Consider the following 18,224-nt stretch of genomic DNA (forward strand, 5'->3'; position numbering starts at 1 on the left):
AATCTTTACTGCAAGTGAGCACAATGAATTTCAAGTCCTTTTATCTCTCTGGAATTATTTTCTCACACATTTGGGCTGCTCAGTGGACTTTTCTGGAATATCCTTTTACTATAAAGGATAAGTGCTAGAAGTCACACCCAGGCATGTACTTAAATGAAATATCATGACAATGTGGTGGGCATAAATCTGTGTGAATATAATGAAAGAACGAAAATCATGCAAATGTTCAAATATTGCCACAAATCCAAGTGTTTGCAAATGTGAGAAAAACCAGTTCTGTTGCTTATACAAAGTAATAGCTTGGCAGAGAGTGGTTACTCTAGATTTTTGCTAAGGAGAGAACTGTGAGACAGGTGCCTGTGGACCCACCACCTTTAGTTTGGGTTGTGAAGTTCCTGGGAACAAAAAGCTTATGTCCTGCTGGGCAGCCAAACCTAGCTGCTTAGGGAAAGGGAAAAAAAGGGAGTGGGGGCAAGAAGGCTACACATGACATTTTTTTCTTCATATCAAGTTGTAAACGATGCATGTAGAGAAAGAAAAAGATTTGGGATGGAATCTAATAAAGATAAAAGCTAAAATGTCACATTCTAGCTAATTCATCGGTGCTAAGAGTTTGGGAACAGACTAGGGTGAAGAGGTGGACAAGCACTCCCCAAATGGAAAATGGTGGTGAGTCCCGAGAGCTTTGAGCTTTAAGAGGAAAAGTTAAGCCTTTCTCAAGGCAGCACGAAGCACCACCATCACGCTGTAGGTACTCACGAAGTGTTTGGTGGTCGCAGTAGTCGAGTCTGAAAAGCTTGGAGGGATTTCCAGTATCACTAGAGTCCTGGAATATGATGGAGGTGTCTCCCAGTCTTCTTCCCTTGAATTCACTTTCCTACATTATTGATTTGATTTAAGCCCTCAGGATAGTCCATCGGTGACAGGTTTTAGCTTCCATTATATGTATGTGTCACTGCCAGTAATTATAAAAGCATTGTATTTCAGAGCTGGAAGCATCAGAGGAGTTTAAACCAATGGGTGGAAGGAAAAACTGAGATTCTGGGGGAGTTGGGGACCTCCCAGACCACACTGGGCATTGGAATCCGTATCTTGACCTCTCCTTCCGTGCCCTTGCCACCTTGGTTAATGGTTTAGTTTGCACAGGAGAAAGACCAGAGTGGTTAAGAACAGAGCCCCATAGCACGCTGCCTGGATTCTGATCACCCAACCACTTAACCTGCTGGACAAACTGGCAAATTATCAAAACTCCCTCCACCTCAGTTTCCTCATTGGAGAGATGGGGTCGCACCCACCTCACATGGATGTTAGGAAGTAACTGAGGTGATATATAAAAAGCCCTTAGAACAGTTCCTTGTACAAGCTGAGCGCCATTAAGGGTTAGCTGTTATTATTTATCTAACAGCTTAATACCCAATACTTGATTTATTATCAAGTGATATTTATTATCAAGCATGGTATCCACTCCTCTTAGTCTGAGGTAATAATCACTGTGTGATGACCGTGGAACATACCACAGGGCTGCCTTTTGGTTCTAGTGCAGATCATTTGTCTGTTGTAAGAAACAGTCCCACATTCCCCCATGTAAAAATATGAGGGGGGGAGCTTATTTTCTCTGTTTTTCTACCTAAGATCTATAACAGACATGAGAGAACGAGAGAGGGGGAGAGAGAGAGGGAGAGAGAGAAGGAGGGAAGAGAGAAAAGCACACTGTTCTAATAGGGATTTGGGTTTGCCACATATATATGGAAACTATTCGAACCTATTATGTATGTATGTCGCCCTAAAGTTATAAGATCTTTTCCACTTCTCCACTTCTCCTTTTGTCCCTTTTAACCTGCTGTCCCCTCCCTCTCCTTTCCCCTGCTAGTGTTGGCGGAGTTGTAAGCCGGAGACAGCCTCCCTGTCCAGTCCTTTCTCTCGGGGCTGCCCCTCTGCGTGCCTCTCTGTGACACTCGTAGGCACCACCACAGCTGATGAGCTACATGGGCTTCTGCTAGTTTAGCTCTTGGCAGCTCGGAACAAAGCTTCTTGGTCAGTAGAATCCTACTAGTGGCCATAAGGGCAGATTAGAGTAAGCGAAACTTCCTCTGAAACCTTAAAGGAAACTTTAGTGTATTTCTCAGTTGTGCTGAGGAAGTCCATCAGCGAACCTTTCTTTTAGATTCGGTACATGCTCGTGTTCACCTATGTTTAAAGCATCATAGGTCTCAATCCCTGACTTAAATTTGTCTGAGCTTTCCCCTTAATAATTTGCACCAAATTAGAGGAGAAGGTTCTTTTCCTCCCACTGGAGATAAAGCCTTCCTAAGCCTGCAGATAGAATCATGATTTACTAGAACACTAAATGCATCCTTCACTTGCTTGCAAGTTCCTCATAAACAGGGTGCAGCTCATTTCAAAGCCGTGTGACACTCTGGTAACACAGACAGACGCAGACATGCTCACTGGGAGAGGGCGCTGGTGACGTTTCCCAGAGGAATTTCTGCCATGGAGTCACAAATCCCAGCCAGATTAGCTCCTTCAACAAGCAATATAAATAAATGATAAACAGAGAAGCGATGCAAGGTGCACTTTTTAGAAGATGAAAAAGATCTGAAACATCTTCAGGGCAGTTTGCCCTTTCCTTTTTAATCTGTTGTGGGAAGGGAATCTGATTTTTTTCTTCCCGCCTTTTCCAGCAGGGCATAAGTCATAGTGGTTGTCAGAGATGCCTCTGAAATTGGGCTGGCAATCTGGCATCAGGGGAATTTGGCTGGGTCAATCAGTGGAGCAATATCCCCTTTATAAAGCCTCATCCCAAGGCGGATTGTTTATATGGTAATCTTTAAAAATAAAATTCTTGGCGTCCAGCGGAAGGCATAAGGGAAAATCAAATCATGGATTCCTTTCTTCTGTTTGGACTCAATGTGTCTGGGAATACTTCTAAGAATGTGAGAGCACTTCACTCACGACAGCATCTCCGGCCTCCACATCTGTTTGCAGCTGTCTTCACTGTCCATTTCCCTGGAGTTTCCCCTCCCAGAGGCAGAGTCGAGGCCCTCAGCCTGCCCAGAATGATAACCCCAGCGAGCACCAAGTGAATGCTATGAATCTCAAAGGACTGGGAATTCCTTAGTCCTCTGAGGACAGCCACCTCTTTACTAAATCATGAAAAGTGGGAGGACAAGTTATGGCTTGTTAAAAGTTCCAGATGATGAGGCCCAGGAGGGTAACCTGGCGGCCTCAGTGGAAAAAGTCCTAGTTGGTTTCTCTATGGAGTCTCAGGCCAGTCCGTTACAAGGATGATTCCCAGAGGCCAAGCGATACGGGCTCCCAGTGCAAGTCTGACATGACAGCTAGGTCTATCCCGGGTGGGTGCAGCTTGTTGCCGAGGCTGATAACGAATTATCGTAATTACTGTAGTTTATCATCATAATGTATATCTTGCTCCACGCGAAGAAAACTCAAGAGCCCATGATGACAAACTAAAGTTTTTACCTGGACCATTTTCATTTTCAATGAAAACTGTGTTTCCACAAATTACGAGGGAAAGAGTATTGCCACAGTGCTAGTACGATTTTCTTAAAACATCTTTTTTTTTTTTTTTTCCTTTTCAGTTTCCCCTTGATACCCTGATCCCGGATGGAAAACGAATAACCTGGGACAGTAGGAAGGGTTTTATAATAGCAAATGCAACATACAGAGAAATAGGGCTTCTGACCTGTGAAACAACAGTCAACGGGCATTTGTACAAGACCAACTATCTCACCTATCGACAAAGTAAGTGATGTTCCAAAGGCATGAGCGCAGGCGAAAACACCAAAATGCAGGGAAACCTTGATTTAAAAAAAAAAAATCTCATTTCTTATGCTTGCAGCCAATACCATCCAAGATGTCCAGATAAGCACTCCAAGCCCAGTCAAGTTACTTCGAGGTCGCACTCTTAGCCTCAACTGCACTGCTACCACTGATTTGAACACGAGGGTTCAGATGACCTGGAGTTACCCTGGTGAAGTGAGTGGCATTTTTCTCTGGCTTCTGGAGGGCAGTATTGCTTTCTGGCAAGTGACATGCCGCTGGGTTTGAGGTGGGGCAAAATCAGCATCTTCTGACTCATGTGGCAGTTCGAGTGAACAAGGAGGCTGTGGGTGTGTTTCCGGGGCTTCCCTCGTCTGCTGTTCCGTGAGTGTGTGTGCGTAGATAGTCTTTTGATGTCTGGAGGTTTTGTTTTGAAGTATATAGGCTGGTATTTCTGTTGCATGATTCCGGGTGGAAAAGGGGATTGTTTCATCCTTGGAAACTGTTCTCTGGGATTTAGAGATGAGAGGGAAATTTATCACTCAATGCCAGGCAGGGCCTATCTGTGGTAAGAACAACAACAAAAAGCTGTTGTCAGCGCGTTAATTTCAGATACCCGCAGACAGCGAGGCACCTGATTGGAGCATGTTTGGAAAAGATATTCCAAGCCAGCCGGCCAGTATCCCCTTTGTTCAGTGACAAAGGAGCAATGCTGTCCTTCAGAAAAATGAGAAGAATGAAGACTGAGTCGGGGCTCCTTATTCAGACCAAACGTCCCTGCAAACAAACAGTCATCGTTTGCAGGCGTGTAGATGGGGAATCGATGATCAGCTGTTGTCACCGCGGCCCCCATTGGCTGGGTGGCAGTATGACGGATGGGGCATATCCCAGGCCCAGTCGTGCGTTCGGTCATTCAGATTGCGCAATCACAAAAGTTACCGATGATTAAATTTTATGCTGAAGATTAATGCGTCAGCCCCAAGCTACTGTTATTTCTCATCAACATTTCTTGCCATGGAAATAGAATAACTTGGCAACAAAAAGATGCAACAAGTGCCCTGTAGGAACACATTAAGGACTCGTCAGTCCTATTTTCTAGAAAGTGATATTGTTTCATTTAAATAACAATGCTATGACTTGCAGCAATTGTTTCTGGGTTTTGATAGAAGTCAGATATTCTCAATAAACGCCAGGAGGGAACAAACTCTTATCCTGTTGGTGGCTATACGACAAGATATGATAAAACATCTACTGACCGCCAGTTACCTTCGAAAATGGCGCTGTCCAATAGAACTTCATGTGATTGAAATATCTTTTCTGACTAATACAGTAACCACTAGCCACAGGTGGCTAATGAGGGCCTGGAATGTGGTTCCTGTGACTAAGGAACTGAATTTCTTATTTTAATTTTAACAGCCCACATGTGGCTGGTGGCTACGGTGCCAGACAAAACAGTTATCTGAAACCCAGGATCAGCTGTTTTCCAAAGGCAGAAACAACACCAATGTTACTCAAATTTGGGAAGGGAAGAGTGCTCCAAGGGAGAAGACAGAAGTAATACCTACAGAGAGTGGCTGAAAATCCCTCAGGCTGGCATTTAAGGGACTGCTGCTCTGATTTTTGATGGTGGTGGTTGACATCTTCTTTCTGGTTACTGCCGAGAAGGAAGAAAACGGCCTACCCGTGTGTCTGTTCCAGCAGGGCAATATAAGGACAGGTGGTAGAAGTTTTGTAAACGCGGCACAGAGGAGAGCTAAGTTCAAGACCCAAAGACCAGTACCGTACTTTTCAATGTCTTTTTTCCATGCCTCCTCACGGGGAAGGATGGAGAGGGAGAAATAACATATTATGTGTTATAAAATGTAATGCTAAAAAAAAAAAAAATGAGAGAGGGGGAAGGAACAATGGAAGGAAAAGGCAATGTGATCTCATCTTCTCAAAACCAGGAAGGAGGCATTGTGACCACTTTACACTGCTGAGCCCCAGGGCCTGCTCCTGGTGTGCCCTGAGGCAAACACAGGAGGACGTCCCACCACCACCACCACCACCATCAGAGTGTTGGCTACGCTTGTAGATGGCTTTGCACGTCCTCAGATCCATTCAGTGTGATTTAGCAGAAATTGGTAAGCCTTGCTCAAAATAGTGAAATGATGAAAGCAAGATTATTACACTTTAGTCCGTGTAGCCAGGACTCATGATTTTTTCCTTCATTTCCAGTAAGGAAGCAAAAGAAAACTCACACGGTGATTTATTAGAGAAACAATGTCATGAAACCAGATACCAAAGATACTGACTGCCTGAGTTAGCCACGTCTATGCCCAGAGAGCTGGTTACTGTTTAGAGAGGTGTGTGCTGGAGGGAAGGCACTAGATTTATACTCCAAAGACCTGAGTTTCCTGCCCACGGTGGCCTCTGACGCTTCAGCCTCTTCATCTGTAAAAGGGCAGTGAGGCTGCCTATCTCACTGGGTGGTTGTGAGAAACTACTGAGTTAATATACACGAAAGTCCATCTGGAGAAGATGATGTGCTAAATGAGTGCCCCCATGGCAAATATTTGAAACGCATTGAGACACAGTTTGAGTTTCTAAACATCTTGCTGTTAGGTGGGTTTGCTTCTCAGCGTAAAATGTCCATCATAATAATCTGAGAAATGCTATCACCTTGAGCATGAACAATTACTACTTCCACATTTGCTATACATTTTCTTTCTAGACAAAGAAGAGAGCGTCTATAAGGCAACGAATTGGCCAACGCACTTCCATTGCCATTGTGTTCTACAGCGTTCTTGTTATTGACAAAGTACAGAACAAAGACAAAGGACTTTATACTTGCCATGTGAAGAGTGGCCCGTCATTCAGATCTGTTAACACCTCAGTGCATGTATATGGTAAGGCACTCGTGCTCTGCTTTCTATCATCGTGGATTTGGGGCGGGATCTGTAAAAAATTTTTTTTTGGCCAAGAGGTACTCTATCATGAATGATACAACTTGATTCCCCCCCTCCCGCTGCCAAAAAGCAAAGCGCATTAAGTGTTGTTTAATACTTTCGAATTAGAGCATCTTTTCCTTGCCAGCTTATTGTGGTGAATAATTCAGTTAGATCATATTAAATTCTTTTTTTAGTATTCCATATAAACAAGACAGAAAAATATGACAGATTTACCTTCATTTCTCAGGTGCTGCTGTGAGTTAGAGAAAAATGTGGTGGGATAAGTTATTTAGAATAGATGTGATTTTATCCCTGGTTTTACCCTGATGAAATCCTAATATTGTTGCTTAATGCCAATAGGCAAATTCTGTAAAGAAAATACTTAAACCTCTTTAGAATCCTTAAAAACCTTATTTATCTTCACTGTTGAAAAGAAAAACGGCGAGGCAGAAACCTGGAACACTCCTGGCAGTGGGCTTAGATATTCTTTTGATTTTCTCCAGTAGGGTTTTTTGTTTGTTTTTGTTTTAATCAGATCATTTGTTTTATGGTGTCTGAAGGAACTTTCTCCCAACATACTCATGTTTCAGAAGTATCTCTACTTTTCTGTGATGCGATACGGATATTTGAGATGTTCCATTCTCTGTGGCTCTGCCTTTGTTTTTCTGTTTTACTCGCAACCCTTTCATTTGAATGTACTTCACCAGTTAGAGTGCTTCTGAATTATTTTATTCAGGGCTCAATATTTGGGCTCACTGATAGGCTTGATCAGAGTTCAGCTCTGTTTGTTTATTGCTTGCACCCTCCTTCTAGGAGGCAGGGGGTTGGGTTGGTGTTGTTCTATTTAGATAAACATGGTCTTTCCTAATCTCTTTATCATTCTCCTTTCAAAGATAAAGCATTCATCACTGTGACGCATCGAAAACAGCACGTGCTGGAGACCACAGCTGGCAAGAGGGCCTACAGGTTATCTGTGAAAGTGAAGGCATTTCCCTCGCCAGAGGTTCTATGGTAGGACCATAATTATTTTCCTATCAGTTTAAGATATGCTTTGTAAGTAGGAAGATGCAGGAGCCCAATTACTGGAATTCCTGAAAAAATATCAAGAGAAATTCCCCCAGACGGTGGTGGAAAGCCAAGAACTGTGTTGATTTCTGGGGCTGGGAGCAAGCAGAGAGGCTGGGCTGGAGGGGAAAGGAAGCTGTCCCAGGATGGGGCAAGAGCTGAGGTGTTTTGAGTGCTCGGTTCATTTCAGCCCTTCCCGTGCTGTGACTAAATTTCTGCATCTCTAAACCTCCCCATGATGTCAACATCCTTTGAATGGAGTATGTTGGGCAATGAGTAGGAAGCGTCTTGAATATGTAACATGCTCTATTAACCCTGAAGAAGTGGGCCCTTGTAATGAGGATAATAATTCTTTTATTATCTGAAAATAATTCTTTTATATACAGCTGGGATGAAAGTTCCAGGCTTGTTGTAAAATTAAACAAACATTAATAGAGACAAGACTTATTCAGTCGCAGGGGTGGAGGAAAGGACCTACTTGAACTAATTAAGTTTTTTTTGGCTCGAAGTTTGCATATTCAGAACCTCCTGAAGCAGGTTCTTTTTGTGTTAGTACAACACCTGATGTAAAACAATGTAATCTGTTTATAATCTGTAGTCATTTTGTTAAATCATTTTTAAATGCCAATATCTTTGGCTCAAACCATTACATTTTAAACAAAGCATACAGTACAAAACCGATTAGGAAAACAGCCCGTACAATATAGAAATGGTGCCATTGTAGAATCACCTCCACCAGACCTTATTTTGCTTTCAATATCATATCATTGCAGTGTTTGTTTTCAGTTTCCTCAAATAGTTAATAGGGAGTTAAAGAGAAAATTAAACTCTGTGCTGTGCTCCTTCATGCCATCACAGTAGAAGAGAGATTTTTTGGTTTTGTTTTATAATGTGTAAAAGGTCCAATAGTAAATTTCCTGTGAGTGTACATAATTCCTTAATAGGCATTTAATCACTCCAGGCTATATATTCCCTCTTTCAAAAGGGTCTGAGAGTATCCCCATCTATTAAACAGTGCTAATTTCTTTAGTAACTAAGCAGCTAGGACCTAAAACACATATACAATAAATCGATCCCTCTTTGAAAACACTGACTTGTTCATGAGAAATAAAGTAAATTAAGATGATATCTGCAGTCATAAAATAGAGCATAGTTATTTCAACTGCTTTGGAACCGAGACCCATTAGTGATGGGTATTTGCTTACAGGACAATGTAACGTTTGTATGGATATGAACTAATACCATTTCCAATATTAAACCTTCATATAGAACACAATAAGCTCCTAACAGATTAAAAAATGCCCAGCTAAAGAACTGTGCGATTTAATGAAATCATAGACTTGTAGCATTAAATCTTTGAGAAACTCTAGAAAATTTGGAGAAACTGAGGCTCACACGGACAAGTCAGGTGCACAGCACAGAGTGGCAGAGCTGGGACAAGCATTAAGGCCTCCTGAATCTCAGTTCTGTATGCAACTGCGTTAGGTATCTAGGCATTGATTCTATATTTAAAGTTAAAAAGAATTTTTTTTTTAAGTTTTGTACCTTTTGTTTGTGAGTTTTGTGCCTTAACTATTCTTCCACAGGGGAAAAATCTTGGTAATCTTGATTTTACTATAGCTTATGAAAGGGACAACTGGTGTGACCATTTATACAACTAATAAGAACTCCACATGAGACCACAATAGGAAAGTCTATTTTTATTTTTATCTGGAGAAGTGATCTAGTTGATCTGACTTACAATGGCCCTTGTATTGCTAATGAAGCCTCATGGAAAACTGAAAAACATCTCGATGGGATCAGCCAGTGCTGCTGGGTGAATACTTAAGTCACGTGGTGACCAGCATCCTTGTGGGTACCTTAAAACCATCGCCTTTCTTTCTTCCTTCAACATACTTTTTCCTCCTTGCCAATAAATGTGAAGTGTTTCTCCATTTAAAAACCACACATGGCTTTACTGAAAAGTTAGTGTCTACATTTGTAAAATGAATGTGGAGGACCAAAGGCTTGGAGCGTATCAACTTGAGCTCACAAATGTAAATGACAGCGTTAAAGTGATATCTGAGAGGCCGTGTGGAATGACTTCCCAATCACACTCTTAACCACAGGTTAAAAGATGGGTTCCCTGCGACTGAGAAATCTCCTCGCTATTTGGTCCATGGCTACTCGTTAATTATCAAAGATGTTGCCGCCGAAGATGCAGGGGATTACACGATCTTGCTGGCCATCAAGCAGTCCAGTGTGTTTAAAAACCTTACCACCACTTTAATTGTAAATGGTAAGTTTGCTGTTCGTACTTTCTTCTGGTTCTGGCAGGGGTGCAGTTCGGGAAAATTTGTAAACCAAAAGTCAATAGAACAACATCAGAGAAAATACACTTTTAAGTAATGATTTTTAAAACCACGTATGCCCCCATCATACCGATTTCATGTCTGCTCGTTATCTTCCGTAAGCAATATGATTTTTTATCATTGTAATCATGACGTACACACCATGGAATCAATTTTTTACTGTTATCAAAACACTTTTATTTATTTTTTTTAAAAAGGCTGTAATGACAACAGATATGTGTTGGTGTCCCCGACATCAAAACCAAGGAGAATGCAGGCCTTCATGTTGTAGACCCAGAGAAAGTCACTGTACAGCTCTTGACCTCTGTCCTGTTCATCTCCCTTCCAGTGAAACCCCAGATCTATGAAAAGGCCGTGTCATCCTTTCCAGACCCAACTCTCTACCCACTGGGCAGCAGACAGACCCTGACTTGTACCATCTATGGTTTACCTCAGCCTACGGTCACGTGGTTCTGGCGTGCTTGTAACCATAGTCATTCCAAAGCAAGGTAAGGACGGTTTGTTTTCTAACTTTCGAATACTTGCTATACCTGGACTCGAGATTCTTTAAGGGACACAGATGGAAGTTTGCAAATGGGATGTGCAGTTACGTTTGGGGCCAAGGCTTTCCCTCCCATGGGAAAAAGTCGGCAATATCTACTTTTCTTCCTTACTCGTTTCTAACCATTTCATAATTTTTCTCTTTAGTTGATAGTTTTAGGAGCACAGGGACAGAATCAAGGTCACCTTGTGAGCCTTTTTTGAAGCTCAGTTGGAACTCCAGTCTTGTTTTCAACTGAGAGCCTCCGGACTTTGGCTAATTCAGCTACAGTGGCTTTCCCATTTCTCATTTTGTGAACATTGGATATGATAGGAGATCTTCCCTGCCCTGGTGATCACTACCCGTCGTAGGTTTTGCTCATGCTCTTCCTTCGTTTCCACCCATTTGCTGCCTCCTGAGAAGTCCTTCCTTACCCTCCAAGGCTTAGCTTTGCCAACTCTTCTGACTGCCTCGTTCAGATTCCTTTCTCCCTCTTCAGTAGGAACCACGCCTCATTTACACCTTGTTACTTTGCTGGGTTTGCATACAGTTGCATACATTTGTTTTATCTCTAAGCCCTGAGCTGACTGAGAGCAGCTCTGTATCTTTAGGGCCCGGCACACACAGTGGTAGAGGCTTACTGTGTATTTGCTGAGTGGATACGTCCCTACCTTCTGGTCATTGTGCAGCATTTCCTTGCATCCTGTTGATGACTGAGTCCTGTTTGCTCTTTTCCCATTTTTGTTTAGTCTAGAGGAATGATGCTAAGGACAGTTCATGAGAGCTAATTTGAAGGACAGGAATAGAGTTGATAAGTGCAACAATCAGATACTATTGAGACCGCCCAAGAACAATCATTATGCCATAATATTTGCTTTGTTGCTTTTAACTCCACTTGTGGAGTGTCGGGAAAGTTGCTATTTAAAAGAAAAAACAAAAACAAAAACAAAATTAGCTTGATAAAAAGTAAGACACAATTCTAGCATAAACAGAAGGGACTGTTTGGTTTTCTGGATTCTTCCTGCCATTTCAGCTCTTCATCTTGTGTTGTAATCTTTTGCTTGAAGTCTTTCATTCTGATAGTGAAAGCTACTGGTGAGTCCTGGGGTTCCCGAGAAGTAGCTGTTTCCACACATGTCCCAATTTCTCATGTGAATGTCATTTCCTAAGAATAGAAATATGGAGAAATTACAAATCTTGACTATCTTCTTTACCACTGTGGATACTTAACCCAAAAGAAAGTGAGATCTACTGAGATTTTGTATGATTTTGCTAATTTAGGGGTAGGCATCCATATTTGCGGATCTATTCCCTTAAGGCCTGGATATTTGTGCTAACCTAACATGCAAATAAGTGAAAAATAACTAAATAATTTAAGTTATTTGGAGAAAAGTGTAAAGTTGAATTTTGGGGAAATAACATAGCCTTTTATGGATGTTTTTAATTTTTGTTTTGACAATAGCAAATCTAAAATTTCAATTCTAGGGACACCTGGGTGGCTCAGTCAGTTTCAGGTTTTGATCTCAGGGTTGTGAGTTTGAGCCCCTCATTGGGCTCCAAGCTGGCCATGGAACCTACTTAAAAAATAAAAAATAAATAAAAATAAAATTTCAATTCTATTTAGGGCAGAGCTAGGAACCCTCTTAGAAAATAGCAATTATGAGTGAGGGAATATAATGTTATAAAGTTGGGTTTGAATAATGCTAATAAAATATGGTTTGGGGAATGAAGTCATTTGAAGTAAAGCTTTGGAGGCATTAGCTCTCTTTTTCTGATTTCTTTGTGGTACATGGGATCCTTCTCCTGTGTCACAGAGTAAGTTTGCCAAGGTCTGGAAAGATGTCTAATTCCTCTTCTCTCAAGACTCAGAGCAGTGCCTCAGATCTTCAGTAAATGTTTGTTGACCATCTGACTTATTCTCTGATCAAGGCATTTTTTTTAACCAATCACAAGACAGATCAGAAATGAAAGCTTTAACTTTTTCAGTGATGCTTCATTAAAACAATATATGTTGTTGCTTGAAATTATCTGCTACAAAATGTGCATATCCATAAGAAGTTTTTTTTTTTTTTTTTCCTAAGTCAACAGACCAAGTAGCTTACGTGTGTCAGGCCCGAATTTGGTGCTTGGTGGTTAAATCAGTACGTTTAACTTAGAAATAGTTCAGAAAGATATACAGGACCTTTGTGAACTAGGAAAATAGAATAATTCTACTTCACCCTGTCAGAGAGATAGGAGCTAAAATTGACAGAGAAATGGAGCCTTCTTTAATTACTAGAAGTTTTCAAATATGTCTTTATATAAATGTATTTTATATACTTAACACCTAGATTCCATTGTAGATAGGAATTTTAGTTAGTGACATTTGAATAAAGGGGAGATCTATTGCATGAATTTTTAAAATTTTATTTTGAGTTACATAGTAACATATTTGCACGGTGGTATCTACGCATGACTGTCAAAAGAGATTAGGTGGTTAATATGTCCATATTACTCGTGAATATATAGAATAGTTCTTGGTATTTAAATTTTAGGCTCTAGTTAAAGGACATATCTATATATGGACACAACCGAAGCATTAGATTAGTTTTGAGGTTTGAATGTATTTGTTTTAAGTAGCTCAAACTTATTAATTGGTTTAATATGGCCAACTGGTTAATGTATCTAAGTTAAAGAGGTTCAGACTTAAATTGCATAGTTTTCTGGAGTCCAGTAAATACATTAAATATATTTGGAAACTGTCAGAACTATTGCTCAACTAGTTTACCTTTGTGGAAAATAAGAACCATAAATAAAATTAACAGAAATTTCCTCCTTTAAAAAAAAAAAAAAAAACTGTGATACACAGCTGAGCTATGTTCTAGCTATGCTTCTGATTCACCTAGAGTTTGTTCTTATAAAACATTAGGAATAAAAGAAAGGAGGAAAAAGGTAGTTACTTTTCAACTCACATTCCTAATGAGCTGAGAGGAAATATGGCAGAATCTTTTCCCCTTTTACTTTTCTGCACATTTGGGTGGTAACATAGCAGGAGAGCTAGAATATTTCTTTTGAATTTTTAATAGCATTAAAATAACTTGTCAATACCAGATGAAGTGGAATTTTGGATTTTTCCTCATCCTTAGCAACTAGCAGAGACTTCTAAATAGATATTCCTAAACTTGTTCCAGGTTAGTGTGGGCATAACCTAGGGAGTATGCATAAGGGTAGTTAAGCTCAGAGTACCTTTCACATGTGTGTAGTTTACAGCTTCTGTTCATATAAAATACAGATGATTACACACACTTCACAGAGACAATATGAGGTTCAAATGAGATCATGTATTTGGGAAGGGTACGGAGTGCCATTGAAAGGCAAGGTTGTGATTACTGCTAGCAGTGGGATAAAATTCTCTAAGGCTCCAAAACTTTTAAGGAACATGCAAAGAATTTTCTGCCTACTATAGAGCTAGTTTCACAACAGTGACAATTTTTAACCTAACCAGCGCTTCTGAGAAATGAACACAAGTTGTGGAAAGTAAAGTGTATTTTGCTGTGCTTGAGAAATAGAAATGGAGTAGGTGTGGGCTGTAGAATTGAGGAAAACATAACACGATTTTTCAGAAGAAGAGAAATGAAGGAAATACAGCTGAGTTAGGCAAAAGCAAAAGCAAGATGACAAAGGCTGTGCAGCGGGGGACTAAAGTAACCATCTCACTCACTCGTTTCCTGTCATGGGAGGAAGTGGTTCTGACCTGTGGGTTGGCAAAGGCCAGAGTGGGGCAGAGTGGGACGTGGGAGAGCTGATTCCTACTGAGGGAGTCCACAGTAGATTCTAGATCTTCACGTCCCCCCTGGATTTTGAAGCACTATGTGGAACTCCTGACCCGCCCACGCAATGAGCGGGTCTTGCTCCCATAGTCCTTTGCCACATATCTCTCTGCCACGGTGCTGGTTCTGTCTCACAGGGAATAGTGTGCATGACGTTGCCCACTGTGTGGAGCTTGGTCTCTAAAGGAAAGAGTAACAATCTTGGACTGGAGGGAAGGGACCCCTCTTTGGGAAATGGAGGACATGGATTTGTGGGGCCCTAGCGGGAAACAGGGAATGGACAGCGTTGGCATGATGCTGGTACTCCAGATCACCAGTTACATTTTTCTCAGGAAGAGTCTGAGATGTTGCAAGATTGCTTTTACTGATGCATGCTTGAGCGCCCAGGAGCCCTGCCAATAACTGACTGGAGAATAGCAGGCCTGGCTGGGTCCTTTGCTCCCGGAGAACAGAGGGGTGGTGAGTGGGCTGAGGCTGGGTCATCCTTCCTGATGCTCGCCGTTAACCGATTAACAGGGCTCCGCTCCCCGTCTGTGCCCAGAGTCTCCCCAGTTGTTTCCGAGGTTGTCTTGTCTTCTTTCTAAAACTAAAGCCTGCTTTTCAAATGTTGAATGTGTCTGGGTCTTTTCTCCAGGGAGGGTGAAGTGGCCTGTGGCCGCTGATTACTGCAGGTTTGTTTTTAGACCGCACGCTCTTTCCATCACAGGCTGCTTTAATTCTCTGTCCCCAGCTAACTGTTGAGGTCACAAATAACACTGATAGATGATAATAGAGTGGCCTTTAGTGAAAGAGGCTGTTAAGTATGTCGAGTTCTTTGTGAAAAATCTCATTTTCTTCATTGGCTTTCTGTGATGACCAATAAAAATACACAGAGAGAAACTTCGGCTACTTCTCTTGCATTCACATTGTTCGCATTTACAAATGCATGTTGCACATCATCAGTGTTCAGCCCAAATATACTGTCACCCGTCTACTTATCGCACCAACCGTGTGCAAAACAAAGATACACACCATTGGCCTTCAGCATGTATGTTTAATGCTATAAGATCAAACATAGCTGGTCGTTACTTATTTTCTCCATACACGTACCTGCAGAATATCTTTTTCCCAGTCTCAGGGATAGAGACCTGGGAAGCAAGGAAGTGGGTTCTATTCTTGGCACAGGCCCTGACTTCTGTGTGACCTTGGCCAGTTATTTAATCCGTGCTTCAATTTCCCCTTCTGTAAATGGTAACTGCCCTGCTTCCCCTCTCCTATAGTACACAGCTATTCATGAGTGAAATGAGAAAATCACTTAAAATGACGTTTTCTTCATTCAAAAAAGCTTGAAATAATTTCCTAGTTGTTGCACACTGATATTTCCCTTCTGCTTCTTACAAATTATAAAGCAATTTGACCTGAGGATTAACTCTGAGGATCAGTGCCAAATTCACTGAAAAAACCAACCTGTGAAAGCTGAATGGTTGTAGAAAAGCCTTACGCGTGTGTAAGTATGTATTCTGTGGTACAGAACTGCCTCAGTAATTATATTGCGAGTAATCACCCATTTAAAAAAAAAAACAACCCTCTGCTCCTGCATTGCTGGTGTCAACCCACATTTTCTTCAGGGCCAAGCTGGACTACCTTTGCTGGTCTTGGTCCAACCCATCCAACCAAAGGCATTATCGTTCTTTGCCCAGTTAGCCCTAAAACCTTGCTTGCTTTATTTGATCTTTCGCCAACGAGCCCCTTCAGAATGCAAAAAATGTCACTGGATTCTCAAGTCATGGCAGGTGAAAGGGGTAGAGTATCCTGTATTACTTTCTTAGCCAAAATGGGGGATTTGCTAGGAAAAACCCGATAGGCGTACGTGGAATTTCAAGGGACTGCTTCCAGAACTCTAAAGCCAGTCAGATCTGGAATGGCAAATAGTTACAGGCTTTAGAAGTTTAATAGGATATAATCATTCCCACCACACAATTTGACATCCCATTTCTGAACACTCTTCATCTGCCCAGCAGTAGAGGACAGGGGATTGGGTCTAGGGAAAGCGGACCATTCCAGGACCAAGTGTGGTTTGCTGGGCTTCTTGGGGGCATGGGGGAGGGGGGGCGAGGTGGCCTACAAAATAAGGGAAGGCAGAGACATCTAGGAACTATGAGAAGGGCTTGCTTAATTGCATCCCTCCATTGTTTACTTCAGCAAATTGGCAAAGAAAGGAAGGCCTGAATCATTAGGGATGTGAGAGGGATGGATCATCTGAGAGAAACGTAATTTTACATACCCCACTGATGCACAAAACTAACAGGACTGAAACGAAACAATTGTTAATGGTAGTTAATTAGAGATGTACTCAAGGACTTAATTGACTGCCAGCATGAATGTCTGTTATTTATTTATTTATTTTGCTGAAACAATTTTATGTTCCATATTCTATCTACAAAATGAGAGTGTTAACAGTGTAAACATTTTTGAAAAAGTCAGCACTTCCTGGGGGCTAAATGTAGGTCAGATGTCAGAGGGAAGCATAATTTAAAAAGACCTCTTCTTTTGGAAATATCACATACTGCGTGTTTTAATATTTATCACATTCCTCCTAAGTGTACATATAATTTGTATCCATGTGTCTCTTGACATACTTTCTGTGCGGGGTACATATGGGTTCAGGGACCCAAAGCAGGCATGCTATCGAGAATTTTAGTTTGCCATACACAAAACCTTGAATCAAAATGGGGACTTTAAAGAAGACTCATTCACCAAAGACCACTTCAGCAGGACTTTGAGCTTGAACAAACAAGCTCAACTCAATCGGGCCATCTTCTTTAGGAGGCTTTCATCACAAGCAGAACGTGAATGTTCCCCTCCTAATGAGAAACTTCTTGCTTTCTGTTATGTAATTGCTGGATGAGGAAGTGCATGCTGCCCAATGTGAATGTTTGGACGAGGGCCCTTATTAATATTTCATACAAAGTCCTGAGAACAGAGCACGAGTTCATGTGCCAAATGCCTGTCTGCCACTTTTCTCTGCTTTGTGAGATTTTCCTCCTTTCCCCATTCCTCATGGTAATACAGCGAGTCTGAGGAATAATTGTTTCTAATGAATTAACTGTCTCCTGTAATTGCTATCAAACATTTCATTATGTGTTTAAATTAAACCAAAAGGCTGAGTCATAGGAATGGTTTTTTTTTAGGGATCTTTTGAGCAAAATTCAGTGTTGCTTCCCAGGATTAGGAATGCCAGAAGGTTCCCAAACACACAGTTTGGGGAGATTCCTTAAAGAAGATTGGCAGAACCTCTCAAATTTTCTTTGGCCTTACTTACAGATTTTTAAAAACGGAATGGGCATTTTCTTACTGAATCTTAGAAACTAATGTCCTAACACAAGAGCATTAGGTAATGGATAAATAGGACCAATCACTTATAAAACATGCACCTGTTCTTGGAAATCTACATTTTAGTTAGACCTCCATTGACTTAGTAGACTGTTTTGTCCTCCCCTCCCCCCATCGCTGGTGTAGCACAAAGAATAAAATCGGTAGACTGTTTCTTGAAATATGAACTCTGGTCTGTGGTTTTAATGTAACCTCACTGCCTTTTTGGGTGAGAAAGTAGAGCCTGGTGCATTGAGAAGAGAGAAAGGATGTAATGGATTTAGACTATGGCCAGATGGTGCCTTATAATGCACTTCAAGTCACTAGAACTTGTTTCTTCATAATTTCTCTCGAAGCTTCGGGGGGTGTCTTGTCACCTTGAATGCCACTTCTACTTAATGATAACAGATGTGGAATT

At 41.3% G+C, this 18,224-nt stretch overlaps 1 protein-coding gene across 1 annotated transcript in view; it reads left to right on the forward strand.

Moving 5' to 3' along the window:
* The window catches only part of FLT1 (fms related receptor tyrosine kinase 1), a 170,157-nt gene that overhangs the window by 49,766 nt on the left and 102,167 nt on the right, over positions 1 to 18,224 (forward strand). The window contains exons 5-10 of the mRNA XM_032403280.1: positions 3,600 to 3,762; positions 3,860 to 3,996; positions 6,494 to 6,668; positions 7,604 to 7,721; positions 9,884 to 10,053; positions 10,455 to 10,614. Of these exons, the coding sequence (XP_032259171.1) occupies positions 3,600 to 3,762; positions 3,860 to 3,996; positions 6,494 to 6,668; positions 7,604 to 7,721; positions 9,884 to 10,053; positions 10,455 to 10,614 (923 nt within the window). The remainder of the gene's footprint in view (positions 1 to 3,599; positions 3,763 to 3,859; positions 3,997 to 6,493; positions 6,669 to 7,603; positions 7,722 to 9,883; positions 10,054 to 10,454; positions 10,615 to 18,224) is intronic.

The sequence above is a fragment of the Phoca vitulina genome, unplaced genomic scaffold (genome assembly GCF_004348235.1).
Source record: "Phoca vitulina isolate PV1807 unplaced genomic scaffold, GSC_HSeal_1.0 scaffold5, whole genome shotgun sequence".
In the NCBI taxonomy this organism is placed as follows: domain Eukaryota; kingdom Metazoa; phylum Chordata; class Mammalia; order Carnivora; family Phocidae; genus Phoca; species Phoca vitulina.